At 40.3% G+C, this 23,571-nt stretch overlaps 1 protein-coding gene across 1 annotated transcript in view; it reads left to right on the top strand.

The window, feature by feature from the left end:
* LOC141488844 (multidrug and toxin extrusion protein 2-like) overlaps positions 1 to 12,811 on the top strand; it is a 45,131-nt gene extending 32,320 nt beyond the window's left edge. Inside the window, exons 12-17 of the mRNA XM_074189248.1 lie at positions 2,631 to 2,706; positions 3,933 to 4,002; positions 4,931 to 5,063; positions 8,193 to 8,287; positions 10,774 to 10,822; positions 12,117 to 12,811. Coding sequence (XP_074045349.1) covers positions 2,631 to 2,706; positions 3,933 to 4,002; positions 4,931 to 5,063; positions 8,193 to 8,287; positions 10,774 to 10,822; positions 12,117 to 12,355 — 662 coding nt within the window. The 3' untranslated portion in view covers positions 12,356 to 12,811. The remainder of the gene's footprint in view (positions 1 to 2,630; positions 2,707 to 3,932; positions 4,003 to 4,930; positions 5,064 to 8,192; positions 8,288 to 10,773; positions 10,823 to 12,116) is intronic.
* The last annotated feature ends 10,760 nt before the right edge of the window (positions 12,812 to 23,571 follow it).

Genomic DNA, 23,571 nt, shown 5'->3' with positions numbered 1-23,571 from the left:
GAATATCACTAGTCTTAATGTTTTGAGAAATCTGGAAGTATTCATTTATTTATCTATCTAGTAGTGTGTAGAGCACTGGCTTGGATTCAAGAGTTGTATGACCTTGGGCAAGTCATTTAACCCTGATTGATTCACATCCAGGATCATCTCCAGTCATCTTGATCCATATCTGGTCACTGGACTCAGATGGCTCCAGAGGAAAAAGTGAGACTGGTGACCTAGCATAGCACTCCCTCACTCAACTCCAAGTCATGTGCTTGTTATGGCATCACCTCCCTGATGTGTCATGGTCTTCTTTGAGAATGAAGGACCAACATTATTATATGAAGGCATTGAATTCTCATGGATTCCAGGTCTTCTGACTCCATCTCTATCATCCTACTTTGTCCATCAACCTCTCCTGGTAGTTACTGAATAGCTCTTTTCTAAGCCTCATTGTCTTGAAGAGATGAGAAGGAAACCTACAAAAGCTCGGATAAAGAGAGAGAAGGATAAAGATATAGAAAGCAAACCTACATTTGTCCAGAGCGCGCGTGCACACACACACACACACACACACACTCTCCATGACCAGTCAGGCTTCAGAAAGGAATTCAATGCCTTAGAGCCTTGAGTTGGAACCAATGACATAAAATTGAGCAGGGGTAAATCTGAAGTTCTACTTTTGTTTTTTAGGGGGAAAGAAAATTTTACTTACAAAATACCCCATAGTTATCCCTCTTCCCTGATTCATTCTGTCCTTCATATTTCTATTAATTTATGTTTACAAAATTACCTTTCCTTCACACCTGTTCTTCCCAACCCCACCCCAACTTTGAACAATAAAATAAAAAAAAACTCTTTTAACAAATATGCAGAGTCTAGCAAAAACAAATTCTCATACCAGCTGGTTGTGTTCAGATCTATATCTTACTCTGAATTTTAAAACTATCACCTCTTTGGGGGCAGCTAGGTGACACAGTAGATAGAGCACTGGCCCTAAAGTCAGGAAGACATGGGTTCAAATCTTCCCTCAGACTTACTAGCAGTGTGACCCTGAGCTAGTCACTTAACCTTGATTTTCACACACACACACACACACACACACACACACACACACACACACACCTCCTCACATCTATCAGATTGGCTAATATGATAGAAAAGGAAATATTGGAGGGGATGTGGGAGCACTGAGACACTAATGTACTGTTTGGAACTGATCCAACCATTCTGTGGAGCAATTTGGAACTATATCCGAAGGACTATAAAACTGTGCATACTCTTTGACCCAGAAATATTACAGATCTGTATTCCAAAGTTATCAAAAAAGGGAGGGGAAAAGATACTCATATATATTCCTAGCAGTTCTCTTTGTATTGGCAAAGAACTGGAAATTGAGGTAATGCCCGTCACCTGGAGAATGGCTGAACAAGTTGTGGTATGTGAATGTAATATAATATTATTGCACTATTAGAAATAATGAGCAGATGGATTTCAGAAAAACCTGGAAAGACTTAACATGAACCAATGTCAAGTAAAGTGAGCAGAACCAGGAGAACATTGTACACAGAAATTGCAACATTGTGAGATGATCAGCTGTGATAGACTTAGCTCTCCTAAGCAATATAGTGATCAAAGAGAATTCTAAAAGACTCATGATGGAAAATACCAACATTTTCACTTTTTTATTTTGCTTTTTGTTTTTCTTTCTTGTGTTTTTTCCCTTTGTTTCTTTTTTATTCTGATTCCTCTTTCACAACATGATTAACGTGGAAATATGCTTAACATTATTGTATATTTATAACCTTAAAAGACTATTACCTCTTTGGCAGCAGGTCGGAAATGTGTTACCTTTTTGGTTCTCTGGACTCATGTCTTATATCATTGCATTGATCAGAGTTCTAAAATTTTTCTTTATATTGTTGTCATGGTATTAATTGTTTTCCTGGTTCTATTCACTTTATATTAGAGAAATCTTCCCAGTTTCTTAAACAATCCATTTTGTCATTTCTTATGGTGCTATGCTATTCTCTCTCTCTTTTTTTAAGGTTTTTGCAAGGCAGATGGGGTTAAGTGACTTGCCCAAGGCCACACAGCTAGGTTATTATTAAGTGTCTGAGACTGGATTTGAACCCAGGTACTCCTGACTCCAGGGCCAGTGCTTTATCCACTATGCCACCTAGCTGCCCCTATGCTATTCTCTTACATTTATAATCCATCATGTATTTAGCTCTTCCTTAGTAGATAACCAAGGGTAATTATGAGAACTGTCCTTAAGTCCTCAAAGGTGATCTAGTAAAGTGATCGCTGCTCCAGAGATCAGAACAAAGACCAGAAAATAAGGAAGCAGATTTTTCCACATGTGACATTTCTGCCAACAGTACTCTGACAGTGGAATGGGCTGCTAAGAGAGCAGATTTCATTTTTTGAATAACAGGCAAAGACTGGAGGTGCATTCCTTCATCTGCAGGGTTGGAGAAGGGTTCTTGCCCTGTGAGTGAAGGCAAGCCCCTCAGATCTGAAAGTCTTTTCCACTTTGTTGTCCCATGAGTCACTCTTGGAACTGTTAGATTTCTTCAATGATTGTATCCTCCAAACCCTTTATCCTAGACCAGTGTCTAAAAATTCTGTTGTTCTGTCTTTTTCAGGAGTTTGTGCCATCATGATAGCCATCATGTTTGCAGCTCTGAAGGATGTGGTGGCTTATGTGTTTACCAGCGATAAGTATGTAAATCCTGAGAGAATAGCTTCAGTTTTATGGGCTAAGCCTTGCTTTGTTGAGGATGAGTATTATCTAGATCAGAGGTGTCATACACAAGGCCAGGGGCTCCAGAGAACAGACTAAATCAGAACCAAATGAAATTGGGAAATGTCTGGCAACATGAATAAAATTACAATACAACATAGATAATTGTGGTTTTCTAAGTTAGTATGTGGCCTGCAAGTCCTTGAGTTTGACGCCACTGAGCTACATGAAAGTACTTCCAAAAAATGCAATATAGCAAAAACCTTGTGTGCCCAGACTCTCTCACATGGGGGTAAAGTTGGACTACTCTACTCTCACCCCTTGCCCGAAAGATCTGAAGTCCTTGGAATTATCCTAGTATTGTCATGCCTGTCTTAATCAAAGAATTTTATCTGTCTAAATGTGTCAGATACATGTGCTAGACATCTCTCAGTGGCTGGGTATAGTGCTATTAATGAGAGGGCCACATTTAGTTTTGTTGATCTTCAAATTTTACCTTTTTTGTAGATGTCTTTTGTTGTAAAACATTTCCCATCTTTTCCTTTTTCTCCCCTCCCCTCATCTCTTGTACCAGATTTAGAAGGAAATGAAAACAAGTTCAGCAAAACTAACCAAACCAATGATCATAAATAACACTGTGTAGTTTCACACCCATATCTTCCCACCTTTGCAGGGAAGGAAAAGAGGCTCATTTTTTCAACTCTTCTGTAGAGCCAAGCTTGGGTTCAGAATGCATTTTCAGTTTTTGTTGATTCAGTCTACATTTTTATAATTGTTGATTACATTTCAAAAGGCTAGAGTGCTCCAACATCCTTTATTATTTTATTCTTACAACCCTGTGATGTGGGAGAGTTTCAAGTTACCATCTCCATTTGATAGATGAGGAACTGAAATTCAAAGAGATGATGTTTTGGTCAAGGCTTCTATTAATTGTCACTAGTCACAAGGAAGTTTCAAACTAATGTTTTTCATTGTTTTGCAAAAAAAAAATGATAATTCACTGTTGAGTTTACAGTTGTCATTTTGTTAGCAGTATGTGCTCTTTAAAATTTCCTTGACAATTGTTTTATTGGAATCGTTTCAGTGCTATCTAGTTTGGAGACTGACACTCTAGTCATGGCAGTACTGGCCATCAAAAAAGTTGCTTGAGTAGTGTGTATAGGCCTAGCCCAGGGCTGATATTTGCTTTGTCTTCTTCCCACAGAGACATCATCGCCGTGGTGAGTCAGATGATGCCTATATTTATTCCTTTCCACCTATTTGATGCAATGGCAGTGAGTATTGACACCTGGCTCTCTATCTGAAGGGCAATGTTTTAAAAAGTGGGTTTGCATTTGTTGTCCTCTAGTTCATATGTTCTTCATGAATCTGGAAGGCTAATGATTCCAGCATCCCAGACCTTGGCCAAGAATGATCCCTTCTTAAGTTGCCTTTCCTGCTGATCTAAATTAGAGGTCATCTCCTGATTCCCAACTCTTTTCTCCTATATTCCCACTCAGAAGTCTGAGATACTTTAGGATAAGATGGAGCTTGCTTTTCTCTCCACTCTCTCTTTATGGTTATATGTCTTATATTTGTGTTTTCTTGTTTTAGTAATCAGAAGTTTCACAATGTTAATTCTTTTTGCCAACTTTAATTTGGAAACTGAACTATTTTGGGATACTGATAGATCTTAATGTCCTTCTTAATTGCTCTATAAGAGTCTCAGACTCATAAGATCTTAGGTTTAGAACTGAAGGGACCTCTCATCCAAACCCTTCTTTGTACATAAGTGGCAGCTAAGGTCCCCAAAGGTAAAGTGACTTGTTCAGGGTAACAACAGCCAGTTTGTGGCCACATCTTAAGGTTCAGGTGCTCAGGGGCAAAGTAACCTTGACCATATTAGAAATTATCAAATTTCTGGTATATTACTGGACCTTAAAGTCCAGATAAGCTATTGCTCAGATCACCCCACTTCTGCAACCGGGTGGCGCTATGGATAGAGTGCTGGTCCTGGTCTCAGGAAGATCTTGTCTCAGATATTCTAGCTGTGTGATCCTGGGCAAGTCCCTCACCCTTTGTCTGCCTGAATTTACTCAATGCTAAAAAAGGGATTAATAATAGCATCTCCTTCCCAGGGTCTCCATGAGGGGATATTTTTAAAGCAGTTCACAAACTTTAAAGCATTAGTTAAATGCTAGTTATTACTCTTTTCTTCTTTAGGCAACCTGTAGTGGAATCCTGAGAGGCTTAGGAAGGCAAAAGATTGGGGCTGTTTTGAGTGCTGTCGGCTATTATGTTATAGGTTTTCCGATGGGAGTATCACTGATGTTTGCTGCTAAACTTGGGATAGTAGGTACGTGTTGGAATACTCAGTGATTCACTCTTAACTGAACCAATGAACTGTGGAAATTGCCTTTTTTCCCCTCTTTTTATCCTCTGTGATAAGGGATGGCCTTTCGAATAGAAAGAGAAGATACGTGTTTAGAAGTGAAGATGATGTAAAAACAATTTATCAGTGAAAATAAAATAGGGGCAGCTAGGTGGCGTAGTGGATAAAGCACTGGCCTTGGAGTCAGGAGTACCTGGGTTCAAATCTGGTCTCAGACACTTAATAATTGCCTAGCTGTGTGGCCTTGGGCAAGCCACTTAACCCCGTTTGCCTTGCAAAAAAAAAAAAAACCTAAAAAGAAAATAAAATGGAAAAACTATATGAAATATAAAGAATCTATTGGAAAACAGAAAGGCCAGACTGGGTTAGTTCAGGGCTTCTCACCCTGCTATCCCCGGGTCCTCTTCAGCTCTGATCTAGATCTCACAACACCTCAAGACTCTTCCCATCCAGGCTGTCCTTATGCTGCCAAAGTAATTTTCCTCATGCACATATTTGATCCCCTCTTCAAGCAGCTCCAAGGTTTCCTCTTGCTCTTAGAATAAAATGGAAGCCCTATGTAACTTGGCCCCAAAGTCATTGGATATTATTCTCCATCTTGCCCTTTGTGATCCAGCCAAATTGGCTTCCTCTTCCTCTTACAGGACACTCATCTCCCATCTCAGCACCTTTGCCCTGGCTTTCCCATATGTACTCTCTCTTTACCTCTCTATTACAGTGTCACTGTTGTCCTTTGAGAACAAATTTTGTACGTGATGCCTTTTCTTGGCCCCTCAACTGCTACTTTCTTCCCAAACTTCCTTGGAGTTCATTGTGTTTGTTTTTTGTATTTATTGCATTTGTTCAGTTTATATTTGTGCTGTATGCATTTATATCCATCCTTGTCATCTCTCTCCTTAGAATGTAAGGCCTTGCAAGCAGATGATTTCATTTTTTGATTCTGGATCTCCAATACCATACCTACCACATAGAAGGGGTTTAGTAAATATTCATTCATTTTCAGAGGTTCCTAGAATATCCCTTCATTTTGAACCTTCATCCCCCTGTAGTTAATTGTTATCCCTGTCCAAAAGAGCCAATATGGATAGTCAGTACATTGAGTAATTTGTACCTAGGTTCAAAATTCAGACCTGATGATTGGTAGGTCTGTAACCACTAAGTAAATTTCTTAACTTATCCGAACCTCATGCAGGATGACTATGAGGAATGCTTTTAAAATCCTAAAAGTACCACATCAAGGGGAGTCATTGTACTGTTATTACCTTTTTCTAAGAGACTAGATGAACAGACTCTAGAGAGGGACCAGCAACTATTGATTCATCTTTCTCTTGGGTTTTTTCCCTTTTGGTGGGGATGATGACATAAATTACATTGGTGCCTTTACATCTAGCTAAAATATATAAATAATGTCTCAGACAGCCTGAAATCTTGATTTTATATATAAATAATACTGTAAAGAAATGAAGGAAGGGGTTGGCTAGGTGGTACAGTGGATAAAGCACCAGCCCTGGAGTCAGGAGTACCTGGGTTCAAATGCGGTCTCAGACACTTAATAATTACCTAGCTGTGTGGCCTTGGGCAAGCCACTTAACCCCATTTGCCTTGCAAAAACCTACAAAAAAAAAAGAAAAAAAAAAGAAATGAGTGAAGAAGAATTTATTAAGTAGTCCTTATGTGTCAAGTACCAGGAATACAAAAACCAATTGAAATGCCCCTGATTTAAACCCTGTAGTCTAACAGGGTCCAATAGGAAGAGCCGATTACAGGGCAAACAGGTGTGTGGATTATATTTACAAATTTAAAAACATTCATAAATATTATATAGACAGAGGTGGAACTGTGGATAGAGCACCAGGACTGGAGTCAGGGAGGCCAGAGTTTGGCCTCTGACATTTACTAGCTGTGTGATCCTGAGCAAATCACTCTTTTTTTTTTTTTTAGGTTTTTTTTGCAAGGCAAATGGGGTTAAGTGACTTGCCCAAGGCCACACAGCTAGGTAATTATTAAGTGTCTGAGACCGGATTTGAACCCAGGTACTCCTGACTCCAGGGCCAGTGCTTTATCCACTACGCCACCTAGCCGCCCCGAAAATCACTCTTACCTCAAATTCTTCATCTGTAAAATGGGAATAATGGTACTTATTTCCCAGGGTCTGAGCATTTATAAAAAGCTCAGGGCTCAGGGCCTGGTATTTGGTGGGTGTTATATAAATGTGAGCTATTTACACACCCACACACCCACACACACACACACACACACACACACACACACTCTCTCTCTCTCTCACTAACTCTGCATTATAGGTTCTATATAAGTCAGTCTAAAAGGATGAAAATCCTGCCTTGAATTCTAGAATGTCTGTGGTTTACTCTGCCCATATTGCCTCTTTCCTCACTTGACATGGCCATCTCAGTCCTATTTGTCTTGAAAGCCCAGTTCAAAATGTTCTCACAGCATGAAGACTTTACAAATTTATCCCACCAACAAAAATTTCTCAGTCCTGAGAATTATTCCAGCTCTTTGCCCCTAAAGCAAGAGGTGGGGAATATTTTTTCTGCCAAAAACCAGCTGGCTATTTAAAATATCATTCACTGGCTATATTTTGTCTAACATTTAATTAATTCACCCCTAAAAAGCTACTAGATTTATTGAATTTCGAGTCCCCACCTGTGGTTGCCTTGGCAATGCCAGACCACTACAGCCTACAGGTTGAAGTTCCCCAACCCTGCCCTAGAGGAAGGTCATCACTAGAAGGATGTTCCCTACATCTCCTCATCCCTGATTGTTGTTCCATTTCCCTGATAGAATGTAAACTCCTTGAGGGGAGGACTACTTGTTTTAGTTTTTCTCTTGGTATGGGTAATAACTTGTAGCACATCTCACCTCTTAGACTACATTCTTTAAAAATGCTTGTTGATTGAGGCCTGACCTCTATTCACGTTATGAGGAATTATGATTCTAAAAGCCCTAAATCTGACTTTGTGATCTTGACACAGCACAAGAATGACCATGAAAATGGGAGGAAGCCATAGTGTTTAAGAAACAAAATATGTCAGTTTAGTTCTTAACAGGAATTCTTCTTTTCTCCCATAGGACTGTGGTTGGGATTGATAGTCTGTGTCTTCTTTCAAAGCCTCTTTTATTTCATATACATTCTAAAGACAAGCTGGAGTCAAGCTGCTGAGCAGGTAAATGGACAATAATGCTTTCCAGAGCTCCCACTCCCTGTCATATGGTGTTGAGAGGCCAGGCTGTCCCAGCAGCTTAAGCAGAGAAAGTTTTCATACCAAAAAGTTGAACAGAGAGACGGGACTCACTTGTGCTTTCAAAATGGAGTCTCTTTATTCACTTTTCTTACAATCTTTTGTACCCTCAGACCACATTCTTTTCCTCATTCCAGTCATTCCTCTATGCTAAACAGTACCTCTTTGTTCCTTACTCTATATCAGACCACGCTTATCAAACCACATCTCGTATGATATGTTACACAGAGGCTGGAGAACTGATCCAGGCCTGATAGCTGGGCCTCTTGGAATGAGATATTTTAATATAATTTCATCCCTGAGGTCCAGCTGCCTGTGGTCCTCGATGATACGGTTGCCCAGCTCAACTGTTGCCATGATGCTGGGTGGTCTGGGGCTTCAACCTCAGAAGCTACAGGTATATAACTGCAAAACAAATGAAGGCTGCAGTGGTCATACTTGGCCCTCTCTACAATATAGTAACATGTTAGTGTCCATTAATAATTGTGACAATTGGCATTTTTATGGAGCTATTGCAAATACTCAGAGCATATAGCTGTGTGATCCTGAGCAAATCAGCTCTTACCTCAAATTCCTCATTTGTAAAATGGGAACAATGGCACTTATTTCCCAGGGTCTGAGCATTTATAAAAAGCCTATCCCTATGAGCTAAGCAGACTGGGGATGTCATATTATTCCCTTTCTACACTTTCTGAAACAAGTAAAACTTGACAGTGGTTTGAGTCTGTCAGCTTCTTCGTGGGTGGAAGTTCCAGTAGCTTGGGGTTAGACTCAACTCGTCAGCCCACTATAAAGCTCAGCAATTTCAGAGCTTCCAAAATCCAGGCTTCTCTTTGCCCTGAGATTCCTATCAAAGTTATTCCTCTACATGCTGCCATCTGGACTGGAGGCTAGAGTTGAGCTGCTATTCTGTTCTTGGGATCAGTCACTGGGAAGGTAAGCAGTCTGATAATCAGTTATACCTGTGAAATCATGCAAAACATTTCTGTATTGTCTCACCAAAAACCAAGAAAAATAAAGTGAAAAAACCAAGCTTCTGTTTGTACTCAGAGTTTATTAGTTTTCTCTTGGGAGGGAGATAGCGTTTTTTCATTATGAATCCTTTAGAATTGTCTTGGATCATTGTACTGATCTGATTAACCAAGTCTTTTACAGTTGACCATCATTATAACATCTTTGTTCCTGTGCATAGTGATCTCTGGTTCTTCCACTTTGCCTTCACTCTGCCTCAGTTCATAGTTTTATGTTTTTATAAAACCATCCTTCCTCCTCATTTCTTATAGCACACTTGTATTCCATTCAGTCCTCTACCACATCTTGTTCAATAATTCCCCAATTCCTCAATTTCTAATTTTTTCCACCACAAAAGCTACTATAAATATTTTTGTACATATAGCACCTTTTCTTTTTTCTTTGATCTTTTTGAGATACAGACCTGGTAGTGATATTGTTGGATAGCACTTTGGTCACAGTTCCAAATTGCTCTCTAGAATGGTAGGATCAGTTCACAAATCCACCAGCAAGTCATCAGTGTACTAATTTTTTCCTCATTTCCTCCAGCATTTGTCATTTCTGATTAGGCTGAGGTGGTTTCTCAGAGTTGTTTTAATTTGTTATTCTCTAATCATTAGTGAATGAGACTATTTTTCATAGGAATATAGATAACTGATTTTTCTTTGAAAACTGCCTGTTCACATCCTTTGATCAATGGGGAAATGGTTCTTAGTTTTTAAATGTTACTTATTTTTTTATGTAGTGGAATTCTGGGATCCCTCATATATGTATCCCTTGGCTGATCTTTGCTCATACTGGCCCCTTACCCCACCCCACCTCTTCCTTTCCTTTAAGACCCTCCACATACACCATTTTTCCCATGACACTTCCCCTCTGATGACATTGTGATGATACTGATTTCTGTTCATCACTTTACCAGGTCTCCTCTTATGCCTCAGGTCACTCCCTCTCATATGATAGTCATGTCTACTTTTTGTTCCTTTAATTAGATTGTAAATTTATTGAAAGCACAGTCTGTTGTTCCAGGTTTCTTCATATCCCTCCAAAGGCCTTTCCCAGCGGCCACTGAGGAACTGCTGAATTCAATTGGAATTTCACCTTCAGGGCCATGGGAGGCAGACACCACAGCCCTGCTCTGAAAATTTAGGAGTTTAAATTCAGAACCTGGGGTGGCTAGGTGCGCAGTGGATAAAGCACCGGCCCTGGAGTCAGGAGTACCTGGGTTCAAATCTGGGCTCAGACACTTAATAATGACCTAGCTGTGTGGCCTTGGGCAAGCCACCTAACTCCATTTGCCTTGCAAAAAACCTAAAAAAAAATTCAGAACCTTTCATCAGGACTGTAGTGGAGAATTTCCATTTAGAATCACATAGATGGTTGTGATTTTTTTTTTTTAGGCACAAATCCGGGCTGGGCTGAAAGAAACAAGTCACAGTGCTAATACAGGTAACTAAATGCTGCCTTCTTATTTGTTGTATTGCCCTCTCTAGGAGAGATAGACAGAAACAAAGAAAGACAGAGAAAGAGGGGGAGGGAGGAAAAGACCAAGTCAGAGAGGCAGAAAGAGAGGGGGAAAGGATTTCTGTAGACATGGTCTACTACTTCCTGATTATCTGCCCTAATGAAAAGTTTGGTCATTTTAAGGCAGAAACAAACTTTTCACCCAGTTCAGTTATCACCTAATTGCAGGAATATTCCAAGTCTCTGTTCTAGGCAGTTTCTCATTTGGGGACCTTGCTCTACCAGTGTGGTGATTTTGGTAGAGACCTTAGAGATCATGGAGGAGGGGGAAGTGACTGTCCAAGAACACACAGGAAGTAAATGTCCTAGATGAGATTTAAATCTGGGTTTTAGCCCATATACCCCTAGTCTAGTTAATCATGATATTCTCATTTTACAAATAAGAAAGAGGTCCAGAGAGGTAGAAAGTGATTTACTTCAAATCACATAGCAAAGGGGCTCTCTATCATTAAAGAAAGAAATGGGGGCAGCTAGGTGACGCAGTGGATAAAGCACCGGCCTTGGATTCAGGAGTACCTGGGTTCAAATCTGGTCTCAGACACTTAATAATGACCTAGCTGTGTGGCCTTGGGCAAGCCACATAACCCCATTTGCCTTGCAAAAAAAAAGAAAAAGAAAAAGAAATAAAATACCTGAAAATGGCAGTTGTTCTAATATCTAGGATTATTCAATTTGATTTATTTTTTTAATGACTCAAACTTGTGATTGTATATGAAAACAGTAGATGTGTGGTTTGTACAGCATAGTTTGTAGTCAATCTGAACAAAAATTAATATATCTGCTGAATAATACCATGACAGTATCAACAATACTAAGTTACAAAAGCTAATAGTGTTAGAGCATAATTTCAGGGTTAAAATGAGAAGTTTTCTTTCACTGTTCATGAGATTTTGTCCAGTGATACATGGATGTGAGGCAGAACATTTTACAAAACCCCCTTGGCTTATGGCATCTGGTAATATGAATCCCAGGTCCAGACAAACAATGCTTGGAAACTACATGCATGGTGTTAATTGGAATTCATGGCCTTAAAAATCCTTTGGCCAGTCTCCCCCATTCATTGTCCAACACCCACTAGAAACATTTGGATGACCTTTACCCTGACAAAGCAGATGCTATGTGCCAGAGATTATATAGATGGCATCTCTTGTGGTTGAGAGTGATAATTGTGACAATGAGTGTACCTTGGCCAACCCTGATGTCCTCTTTGTCACTACAGATGCACCAGGACTAGAATCAGAAGGCTTCACAGAACTTATTTTGTCTGATTCCATTAGAGCTGAGAATCAAACTGATGAGCTCATGATGCTGGAAGAAATGTCCCAGTGTTCCGTTTCAACAGTTGGGGATCTTTTGACTGTGAAACAGTTGGCCTGTCGACGTGGGATAGCTTTTGCCATTGCCTTTGGTACCTTGATAGCAGGAATTGTAATAAGACATTTAGTAGGTAATGCCTAAATAGAATGTCTACTTCTAGCCCTGAAGACATAAGGTCCAGAAGGAGCTAGCTACCCCATGGTTTGGACAGACTTCAGTCTGGGGAGATGGCAGTAAAATCCTTGGCTTGGAGTTTGTCTTGGTTCTACAGACCAGTCGTAGCATCTGAGTTAGGATCAGGAAAGGAACTGGAAGGAGAAAGGAATTTTGTTTTTCTCCCACATGGTAACTCAATATCATGGTTTCCAAATATGATTTGTCTATCTTGTAACTTTTGTCACATCCCAAATGTCTTCTCTTTTTCTAAAAAAGATCAATCTGTTTCTTGAAAAATTGCAATTAGTGGCCAAATACCTTGTTATTCATCAGTTTCAGTGTTTGGTCTTGATCTGTGACTAGTGAATGTACTGAGTACATTATATACCTTCATTGTATATTGCCACATCATCTTTTTTCAAATAAATTCCTTAAAATTAAGTTTATTATATCATTTCCTTGCTGTTATTGAACATATATGTTTTTTCTTTTTTTAAAAAAATATTTTTTTCATTTTTTAGGACTTGTAGCCCAATTTTTTATTGTGACAACTTTCACATTAGTTAGAAAATGATTTCTGAACTGTAGGTGATATCTTACATGTATATAGCACCTTATTTTTAATATGCTTTGGACTTCTATTATCTCACTGTGGGGTAAGCAGGGTAGAAATTATTTTCATTCCATAGTTGAGGAAGCCCTAATCCAAGGAACGTAGCTGACTTGTTAAAAGTCACAGAACTATCAGCAGCAAAGCTGGGATTAAGACTCATTGTTTTTTTTTTTAATTAAATTTCTGTCCTATAATAAAATCTATTTCCTCTCTCCCCTACTCTAGATATTCACATAAAAGAAAGCAAACTCTTGCACCAAATTTGAGTAGTCTAAGTCCAAGTTTACTGTCCAAGTCCAAAAAAAAAATCTTTCAGTCTAACTGCTGAGTCTCTCTTTTCTCTCTCATGAGATGGTTTTAGTGTGCTTAAACACTGGCCTTCTAAAATTATGGTGGCACATTGTGTTGATCAAACATACTAAGTCTTTCAGAATTGATGATCTTTACAATAGTGTTATCGTATACATATACTTTATTTATAGGTCTTTCCAGGTTTCTCTGAATTCATCCCCTTCATGTTTCTTATAGCATAATAGTATTCCATCACATAACTAATTCAGCCATTCCTTACAGGATGGCTATACCCTCAATGTCTCCAGATAAGTAATTTTGTATAGAGAGATAATTTTCAACTAGATCTCAGTGTTCTTTCTAGGGCTGCCAAGATTGTCTCCAGAGTTATTTACTAGTAAAATGTTCTCCAAAGTGATATTTTCCTTGCAGCCATGAGAAAGGCCTTACTCCTTGGCCATCTGGGGGATAGCCATAGATGTAGAACTGAAGAGATGGCAAAGCAAAAAGTATAGTGAAAAGACTGTGGTACCTCCATTAGCACTGGCTTCTGCCATCTGGAGCTGTGTGACTTTAGAGAAACCCCTTGGCCTTCCAGTGTGGAATATCCTGGCCCTGCCCTCTTCATGGGGCAGTTGCCAGGATCAAATGAAGTCATGAATGTGAAATGACTTTGAAAATTGTAAAGTCCTTATATAAACATGAGTGGTTTTTGAATATCAACAACGCTGACACAGATATGTAGCCTAAGCACTAGTACTGGGGGAGGAGAAGGTGGAAGAAGGAGAGAAGAAGAGAAGATGAAACTTCTAGGATGGTCCCACCACTAGAGAGAAAAGTGAAAGTACTTGGATTTCTTCAGATATGGAGCCCACAAGTGATTTTGTATCTGGACCCTCAAGCAGTAGAAAGTGAAATGATGTTGGTGCTTGCCAGGCTCAGTTGAGGTTTTTCACTTGTTGGCGAATGAGTTTGGGGCCATGGGCAAGTGGTTTTCTCAGTCAATCAATAAGCATTGTGGGGTTCTGTGCTGAGTTTTGGGAATACAAAGACAAAAACAAAAGGCTCTGACCTCAAAGAGCTTACATTCTACATCACGTACAAAAATAGGTACAGGATATACAGGATTAAAACAAAATACACACAAGTGAAACGGGCCAGGAAAGAAGGGGTTGATACTAGATGCTGGAGGGAATAGGAAAGGTCTGTAGAAACCTGCACCTGAGCTGATTTGAGAAAGAAACCAAGGATTCCAGAAGGTACAGGAATGAGAGGGTGGGGGTGGGAGTCAGGGCGAGGGTTTGGAGATGGGAGTCAGGGTGAGGGTTTGGAGATGGGAGATGTGTGAGGAAAGTAGATAAATAGGGCTGAATCCCAGGGTTTGTGGAGGGAATAAATTTTAAGAAGAATGGAAAGGAAGGAAGGGTCTTCCCTACTCCATCCCCACAGCTCCATCCACTATGATGCCTAGGGCCTCTTCAGCAGGGGGATGCCAAGGTCAGAGCTGTACTTTAGGAGCATCATTTTAGAATCTCTGGAGGATGAATTAGAGAAGGGAAGAAACCTGAATGCTTTCCTTACAAGATTGTTGTAAAGACTATATCAATGTTGGGGTGGCTAGGTGGCACAGTGAATAGAGCATCAGCCTTGGAGTCAGGAATACCTGGGTTCAAATCCGACCTCGGACACTTAATAATTACCTAGCTGTGTGGCCTTGGGCAAGCCACTTAACCCCATTGCCTTGAAAAATCTAAAAAAATATTAAAAAAAAAAGACTATATCAATGCAAGTGAGCATTGATGATGATGATGATGATGGAGAAAGCATGAGGAAGATGTGGCTGCCCTGTGGTTTGCAGATAGTAATTTCTAAGAGCTGTTGCCATGGGGATTTTGCTCTTGGTCAGGTGTGCTAAACATATTTTGAATGGGGAGAGAGAAGCCAACTTCATTATTACAGAGGGAGATGCATCCTTCTACCCATCTGGAAAGGATTCTTTATGAGTTCAGCTAGGCTCACAGAGTTATCCTAAAGGCTCTAAAGAGAGGGGCTTGGTTTTTTTCCTGTCTGGTTTTGTTTTGTTTTTTGTTCTTTGTACATTTAATTTTTTCCATGTTATTTCCACCCCCTTTTTAAAAAAATACTCAAAATAAATGGGATAGATAAGATGACTACCTCCATCATCAGGGCTTTATAAATTAGCTCTTTCCCAATAACCCTTTCTAAGCAAAGCTCTTTGAATCATTTAAGTGATTTTATGTATTTTTAGGGGTAGCCAGGTGACAGTAGATAGAGCACCTGATCTGGAGTCAGGAAGACTGAACTTCCTGAGTTCAAATCTGGCCTCCGACACTGACTAGTAGTGTGTGGCAAGTCAAATGACCCTGTTTGCCTCTGTTAAATGAATGGGAAAAGGAAATGGTAAACCACTTTATCTTCCAAGAAAACCCCAAATGGGGTCATGAAGAGTTGAACATGCCTGAAAAATGACTGAACAGCAACAAAATATGTTGGCCGATAGTACTTTGTATATTTAATAGAAACCAAGATCTTCTCAAAGGATAGGAGTGATGGTTTTTCTGAGAGTAGAAGGGGGTTGAAGAAGGAAAAAAGAACAGTTTCTTGGTTCACGGGCAAATCAGGTTCCAAGAAGAAAAATTATGGCTAAGCCCAGGGAGAGGGCTTGGAGGAAGGGATGATGCAGGGTGGCAGTGACAGTACAGTGGGATTGAGAGATTCTGGTTTAATCCCAGATTTTGGATCCGATTGAGATCAGATGCTTTTAGAATCTAGAACTTTGTGAATTGAAGGGTGGAGAGGAAGAAGCAGATAGCCCAGTCCAAGACCTCTTGAGGTTAAATATATGACAACCCTTTTCTCTGAAGGTTTCCTGACTAGCAGTGAATACTCTGCTTTGTAGAATAGAAGCTCACATTCTCTATTATTATCATATTTTTAAAATGCCATCCTTTGTCTTCTGATTCAAGGCCTATTTCACACTCTTGCAAGCTGGGTGACCTTGATCCAGAAGAAGTGATCATTGTTTAGCATCTTTGTGAAGAGAGCCACAAATAAGCGCCCCTCTCAGTAAACCACCTCCAGTATAGATAACTCCTCTGCTTTGCCAAAGAGTCTCTCTAGAAACTCCTAAGGACAGCTGATGATGCCAGCCCTCAGATATAAGAATCTGAAGCAAGTTCCACTGTGGGACTCTCCCCTCATCCCTCGAGGGGTTGCTGGGGTCAGAGTGATGTTGGGATGTTTCTGTCAGGCTCACCATACCAAGTACAAGGGTCCTTGGCACAGTGCCCTGCTTATGGGGCATACTTAATAAATGCTGGATGATAGAGGTCTAAAGAACCCATATGGAGCATTGTGCCAAATGAGGGATACATATATGTATATGCAGAAAGAATACAAGATTGTCCCGGGAAGGAAGGGTTGCAACAGCAAGAAGAGATCTAGGAGGACTTCATGTGAAAGTGGCAAATAGGGCCCCACCCCACCCCAGGGGCAGAGAGCCTTGGGCCTGGAGTCAGGAAAACTCTAGATCAAATCCATTCTCAGACTTTCACTAGCTGTGTAGGTGACCCTGGGCAAATCACTTAGCCTCTCTTGGCCTCAGTTCCTCATCTGAAAAATGTAAATGATAAGGATGCCCATCTCTGAGGGTTGTTATGAAGAACAGATGAGATAATATTTGTAAAGCCCCTGGCATATTTAAATATTATATAATGTTAGCTATTATGATAATTATTATGAGAAAGTGGCATGTGAGGGGGCAGCTAAGTGGTGAAGTGGATAGAACACTGGCTCTGGATCAGGAGGACCTGAGTTCAGATCTATTGGACAAGTCACTTCACTCCATTCTCTTGCCAAAAAAAAAAGTGGCACATAAGAGGTGAATAGGAGAAAAGGATGCATTCCAGATATGGGATGGGGCTGGGGTTAAAGGGCAAAACACAGAACTGACAATCATTTAGGTAGTTAAAATTCCCAATCACATGACTCACTTTCCAAATTCATTGTTCATTTCTATTCTTTTGATATGGTGGGCTATGGTACAGGCCGATTTTCATGCACTTGTTTTTGACTCCTTTGGTCTCCACACAAATGTTCTCTACCAGGCTTCTCATACATTTTCTCAAGTGAAGAGGTTATTCATTTATTATGCTAATCTTCTACCCCTTTTATCTAATTGGTTTGCTTCTTTTGATGAAGGTACACTCATCCATAATTATAATGCAGTTATTAGTCACAGCCTACCTAGTCTCATAGGTACCATTTTCTACTAAAATTTCTAAGTTTCTGTTTTACTACCCATAAACTGTGCAAACATCTGAAAATAATGAACTTCTATTAATTTTTCTCTTCTGGGATAGTGGCTCCTTAGAATCACTTGGTATGTGGATCATATCTTCTACTCTGTGGTATCTGGAGAGGGGGGAGAGAGAGAGAGAGAGAGAGAGAGAGAGAGAGAGAGAGAGAGAGAGAGAGAGAGAGAGAGAGAGAGAGAGAAGAGAAGAGAAGAGAAGAGAAGAGAAGAGAAGAGAAGAGAAGAGAAGAGAAGAGAAGAGAAGAGAAGAGAAGAGAAGAGAAGAGAAGAGAAGAGAAGAGAAGAGAGGAGAGAGAGAGACAGAGAGAGACAGAAAGACAGAGTTGGGGCAGACTACCTCCTCCATTTTTAATAACCTGTCTTTCATGTTTTGCTTTGCAAGTCTTTTGGCAAATATTTTTTCCTGGTCCTTATCAAATGCACTCTGTCTCTAGCCAAACTCTCATCATTCCTATAATTTAAATTATGGTTTAGAAATCTATCTCCTATTTTCGGGCACATCTCCTTAACCTGTTTTTACTTTCTTAATTTTATTTCTCTTCTGTATATCATGAGAAAGGCTTATATTATCATGGTCTTGAGTTCCTGTCTACAATTCCATACTCCATAGTAGTGCTTTCTAAGTTTCTTCTAGTAGTGGTATTGTCTTTGCATAAAACATTAGAAATGAACATTGCTCATAAAATTTTCTAGGTCTCAGGAGACTGTCACCCCCCAAATATACACGCTGGAGAAATCACCTACTTCTCTGTGATTTAGTCTAGATCATTAAATTGCCATTTCATACCCCTGCATGGAGTTGCCTAAGGCCACAGCTTATCTCTTAACTTGTACTGAAGGGCTTCCTCAAAACACAAGAAGTTGCTTTCTCCCTCAGAGAACCCAGGTCCGTCCTCTATTGGGAGAACTCATACCCGTTATATCTTTTCTATCTTTTTTCTCTTCTTTTCTGTGTCATGTTCCCCCTTCCCCCGCCAAACTTCTCCCTTTTTAGATTCTTTTTCTTCTTTTCTTTCCTTTTGCAATATTTCTTTTATTCTTTCAAGAAATACTTTAGGGGGCAGAACGAAGATGCTGGCAGGAGAAGAGGCTCTCTTAGGTGCTCTCTCCAAAATATTTCAAAAACCTTAAAATTATGACTCTAACTAAATTTTTGAGAGACAGAACCTATAGAAGATCCAGTGAGGCAATTCTCCAGCCCAAGGTATCCTGGAAAATAGTGGGAAAATTGTGTTCCACAGGGTTGGAGGAGTGGCACCAGGCCAGAGCACGGAACTTCAGCCTCTAGGGAACAGCCCCAGGGCATCTGAGAGCACTGGCTCCTGGCAGCAGAAGCAGTTTCCTGACCTGCACCCCAGGGAGCACCAAACACAGCTTGGTAACTCAGGGAGACCTCTGCCACAGCAAGTGCAAAGCCCAGGCCCTCAGTGCAGTCGCAGCACTCTGCACATCCCCGGCCCTCAGCATGGCTGGCCCTCAGCACAGCCCATATCCCAGGAAATGCAAGCAAGCCCATGGAGCAGCCCAGCAGGAGCCTCCAGGCAGCTGTGCCCTGAGTGCTTAGCCCACAGAAAGTAAGGAAGTGGAGGGAGACTTCCAAGCTCTGTCCTCTGTCCATGGAACAGGACTCTGGGGCTATGACCACATTCAGACCTTGGTCTCAGTCTAGGCCCTCCATAGAGCAGGGATGCCCCCCCCCCCCAACAGCCTCTGTGGCAGAGGGGTGCGCTTGTGGTCATTCACAGACCTGGAGAGCAGTCAGATCCTCACACACTGAGGTCCTTGGGGGGGGTCCCAATAATACTCAAAAACTCAGGAAGCTCCCCCAAACCAGGCACAGGCAAGGGAAATGCATAAACAGAAAAAAAAGGAACCTGACCATAAACAATTACTTTGGTCCCATGGAAGACTAAACCATACAATCAGAAGATGAGAAAGTCCAAGCTCCTGCCTCTAAAGACTCCAAGAAATATAGAAGTTGGACTCAGGTTTTGAAAGAGCTCAAAAAAGTTTTTGAAAATCAAGTAAGGGAGATAGAAGGAAAATTGGGAAAAGAAATGAGAGAGATGCAGGAAAAACATGAAAATGAAGTCAGCAGCTTAGTGAAGGAGATCCAAAAAAATGCTGAAGAAAATATGTTAAAAACCAGCTTAGGTCAAATGGATAAAGCAGTTAAAAGTTATTGAGAAGAATGCTTTAAAAAGCAGAATTGTCCAGATGGAAAAGGAGATAAAAAAGTTCTCCGAGGAAAACAAATCCTTCAGATGTAGAATGGAGTTAAAGGAAGCTGATGACTTTGTGAGAACTCAAGATACAATACTTCAACACCAAAAGAATGAAAAATTAGAAAACATGAAATATCTCATTGAAAAAACAATTGATCTGGAAAACAGATTCAGGAACGATAATTTAAAAATTATGATCAGGAAAAGAGTCTTGACTTCATTTTATTTTTTAGGCTTTTGCAAGGCAAATGGGGTTAAGTGGTTTGGCCAAGGCCACACAGCTAGGTCATTATTAAGTGTCTGAGACCAGATTTGAACTCAGGTACTCCTGACTCCAGGGCCGGTGCTTTATCCACTACACCACCTAGCCGCCCCCTTGACCTCATTTTTAAAGAATTTCTACAGGAAAATTGCTGATATCCTAGAAGCAGAGGGCAAAATAGAAATTGAGAGAATCCATCAATCTCCCTTGGAAAGAGATCACAAAAAAAAAAAAAACCAACCCCCAGGAATATTATAGCCAAGTTCCAGAACTCCCAAGTCAAAGAGAAAATATTACAAGCAGCCAGAAGGACACAATTCAAATATCATGGAGCTGCAGTTAGGATCACACAGGACTTAGCAGCAACTACATTAAGGGCTCTTAGGGCTTGGAATATAATATTCTGGAAGGCAAAAGAGCAACCGAGAATTAACTACCCAGCAAAACTGAACATCCTTTTCCAGGGGAAAAGATGGACTTTAAATGAAAAGGGAAATTTCAGATGTTCCTGTTGAAATGACCAGAGCTGAACAGAAAGTGTGACCTTCAAATGCAGGGTTCAGGTGAAGAGTAGAGGAGAAGGGTAAAGTATGAGGGACTTAATGATGATGAATTGCATGTATTCCTGCATGGAAAGATGATACTGATAATACTCATATGAACCTTCTTATTTAATAGAGTAGGTAGAAGGAGCTTTTATAGATGAGGCACAGGAGAGAGCTGAATTTAAAGGTATAATATTTGGCAAAAATGGAGTCAATGGGTGAAAGGGAAATATACTGGGAGAAAGAGAAAGGAGAGGTAGAATCGGCTAAGATAGTTCATATAAAAGATATTTCATGTAGCTTTTGCAATGGTATGGAAGCGGGGGAAGGTGAGGGAAATGAGGGAGTCTACATTTTCATTGGAAATGGCTCAGAGAGGAAACAGCATACACACCAATAGGGTATAGACATCCAAAGAAAAAAGGAGAGAAAGGGGACAGGGGAGGGGAGGGGGGCTGTGGGTGATAGAGGAGAGGGTAGATCATAGGAGAGGATAGTCAGCTATAACACATTTTCTCTTTTTTAAAATTTTTTGCAAGGTGGTGGGATTGGGTGGTTTGACCACATGGCTGGGTCGTTGCTAGTTCTTTGGGGTGGGATGTGGGCTTGGGGCATCTTGACCCCAGGGCTAGTGCTCTGTCTGCTGCACCACTCAGATGCCCCACAGCACATTTTTGAAAAGGGACAGAGTGAAAGGAAAGTGAAAATATAATAGATGGTAGTGGGGAGGAATGGATGAAGGGAATAACAACCAGCAACAGCAACTGTAGAAAAATTGGAAGTAACTACTGCTACACATTGGAATGACCCAATCAGGGTCATTATAATAAAGAATGTGATCCACCCGAGACAGAACTGATGGTATTAGAATACAGACTGAAACACATTTTTTCTCTTTCTTTTACTTTATTTCTCATAAGGTTTTAAATTTTTGTGGGGGAGGGGGTATTATGTTTACTCTTAAACAAGAATAAATTAAAGAAAAATAAAAATTATGAAAAAAAGAAACACTTTATTCTTTGACAACATTCTTTCTGCATGTCTCAATAGACTTTTATATGCCTATATCCCAAAGAAAACTCCTGATCTTTTGCCTAAATTTCTACCTTCTTTTTAACTTCCCTTTTTCTGTTGAGAGGTCACTCCAGTTCACAAACATTGGAGACTTCCTCTATTCTAGAGCCTTTCAATCCAAGATCCCATTAAGCCCTTTTCAACACTCACAGATAGTGTTGGCCTTTGTTGGCCCTTGTTGGCCTTTGTTGGCCCTTGTTGGCCCTTGTTGTCTCTTGCCTATGTGCTACAATAGCTTCCTAGCATCCTTTCCTTTTTTGTTTATCTTCTATCTAGATTTCCTAAAGCAAAAGTCTAAACTGTAATGATTCTTTCTTGTCTCTGACTCTTTCAGCTCTGGCACTTCTGCAGGCCTAGCCAAGAGGTTTGTTTTCTGTTCCTTGTGGATTTATATTATTTATATTTTTGTATATTCTCAATGTGGGGCCTTTGTACAGGCCATCTTCCAGATCTGAAAGTTCATCTTATCTGGAAGTTCATCTAATTTGGAAGTTTATCTCTGTTCAAGCCTGTTCCAGTCCTCTAACTGCTAATAACTTCTTCCCTTTCCACTGAAATTATATGATAAAGATTTGCATTTAATTTTTATGCCAATGTTGCCTTTCCCCCTTATGATGGAAGCTGCTTGAGGGAAGGGACTCTTTGATTTTGTATCCTGGCCCAATCTTTGACCAGGCTCTTAAATAATATCTTGTTGAACCTGAAGAACACAAAGGCATTTCTCCAGCTCTACACTCAGAGAAGAGGAAGGGTGATCTATCTGTACACCTTGGTAGGATCATATATACAGCACATTTTACAGGTCACTGGAAAGTCGCCCTTGCCTCGAATATTTACTGGAACTATTATACTCAGTTCCGTACCATTCTTGCCTGGGTGTTTATAGCTACAAGATGACCTGCCAAGACAAGCTGCCTTTTTTCTCTGTGGGGTTTGTAGGTCCTTGAGGAGAGAATATGCCAATATCAAACTTTTCTTGCCTTTTATGCAGGGATTTTCTTTTCCTTCTTTCACTGTTTGAAGCTACTTGCCCTTTTACTCAGCTGGATTAGCTACCCATTTTGTTCTACACAATTCAAAATCCTAATAAAATCAGAAGCTGGCTTCAGTCATTGTTTAAGAAAGTCTTATATAAGAAACCTAGCTTCTGACTTCTCATCTCTTCCTTTCTTTTCCCTCCTCAGAGCTGGTTAGACTTCTGGATGTCTGCCTGAACCTTATTCCAGATTGCCTCTTAGTATATGTCTCAAGCTGCCCCTTGTTCTGAGTTTGAGAGTTTCTTTGTCTGTAGTCTGGAACACTGCAGACTGAGGTTGGAAGGAAAGACTCCATCTCTATTTCTCATTCTAATGGTGGTGCCAGATTGTGAGGGTGAGCAAGGGATGCCAGTTCTGCAAGGAGTAGTGAGGAGGGTTAGGAAGTCCCCAGAACACTGGTTCATCTGTTTTGAAGTCTGGTTGGGCTGCTACACTTGTGGCTGTGTGGAAGGAGGGGTGGTCTACAGTTAGACATAGGGGTGAATATTTATCAAAGAGGTGTCATTGATTTGGAACCTGTCAGTGTTCTAAGTGGAACCAAAAAAGGTGAAAATTTTTGGAGTAGCCTTTGAATGAGAGTCAGTATGGATGAAGGGGAGGTTTCAAGTTCCAGAGAAATGTACACATGGGAATGACCCAATCAGGGAAGGAAAAGGTAAATGCAGAGGTTTGGGACCTATTGGACCTAAAAACATTGCTATGGAATGCTTTCCCTGTAATGGGTATCATAGTGTTTCTGCCCATGGTAAATTAAAGTTTGTGGCCTGGGTGTAAATTACCCTGCTTTCTTCTCTGCCTTTTCCTACCTAGCATATACC

Source organism: Macrotis lagotis, chromosome 5, assembly GCF_037893015.1.
Source record: "Macrotis lagotis isolate mMagLag1 chromosome 5, bilby.v1.9.chrom.fasta, whole genome shotgun sequence".
Classification (NCBI taxonomy): Eukaryota; Metazoa; Chordata; class Mammalia; order Peramelemorphia; family Peramelidae; genus Macrotis; species Macrotis lagotis.
Note: the sequence above shows the minus strand (reverse complement) of the source record. Positions and strands in the feature narration are given on the sequence as shown.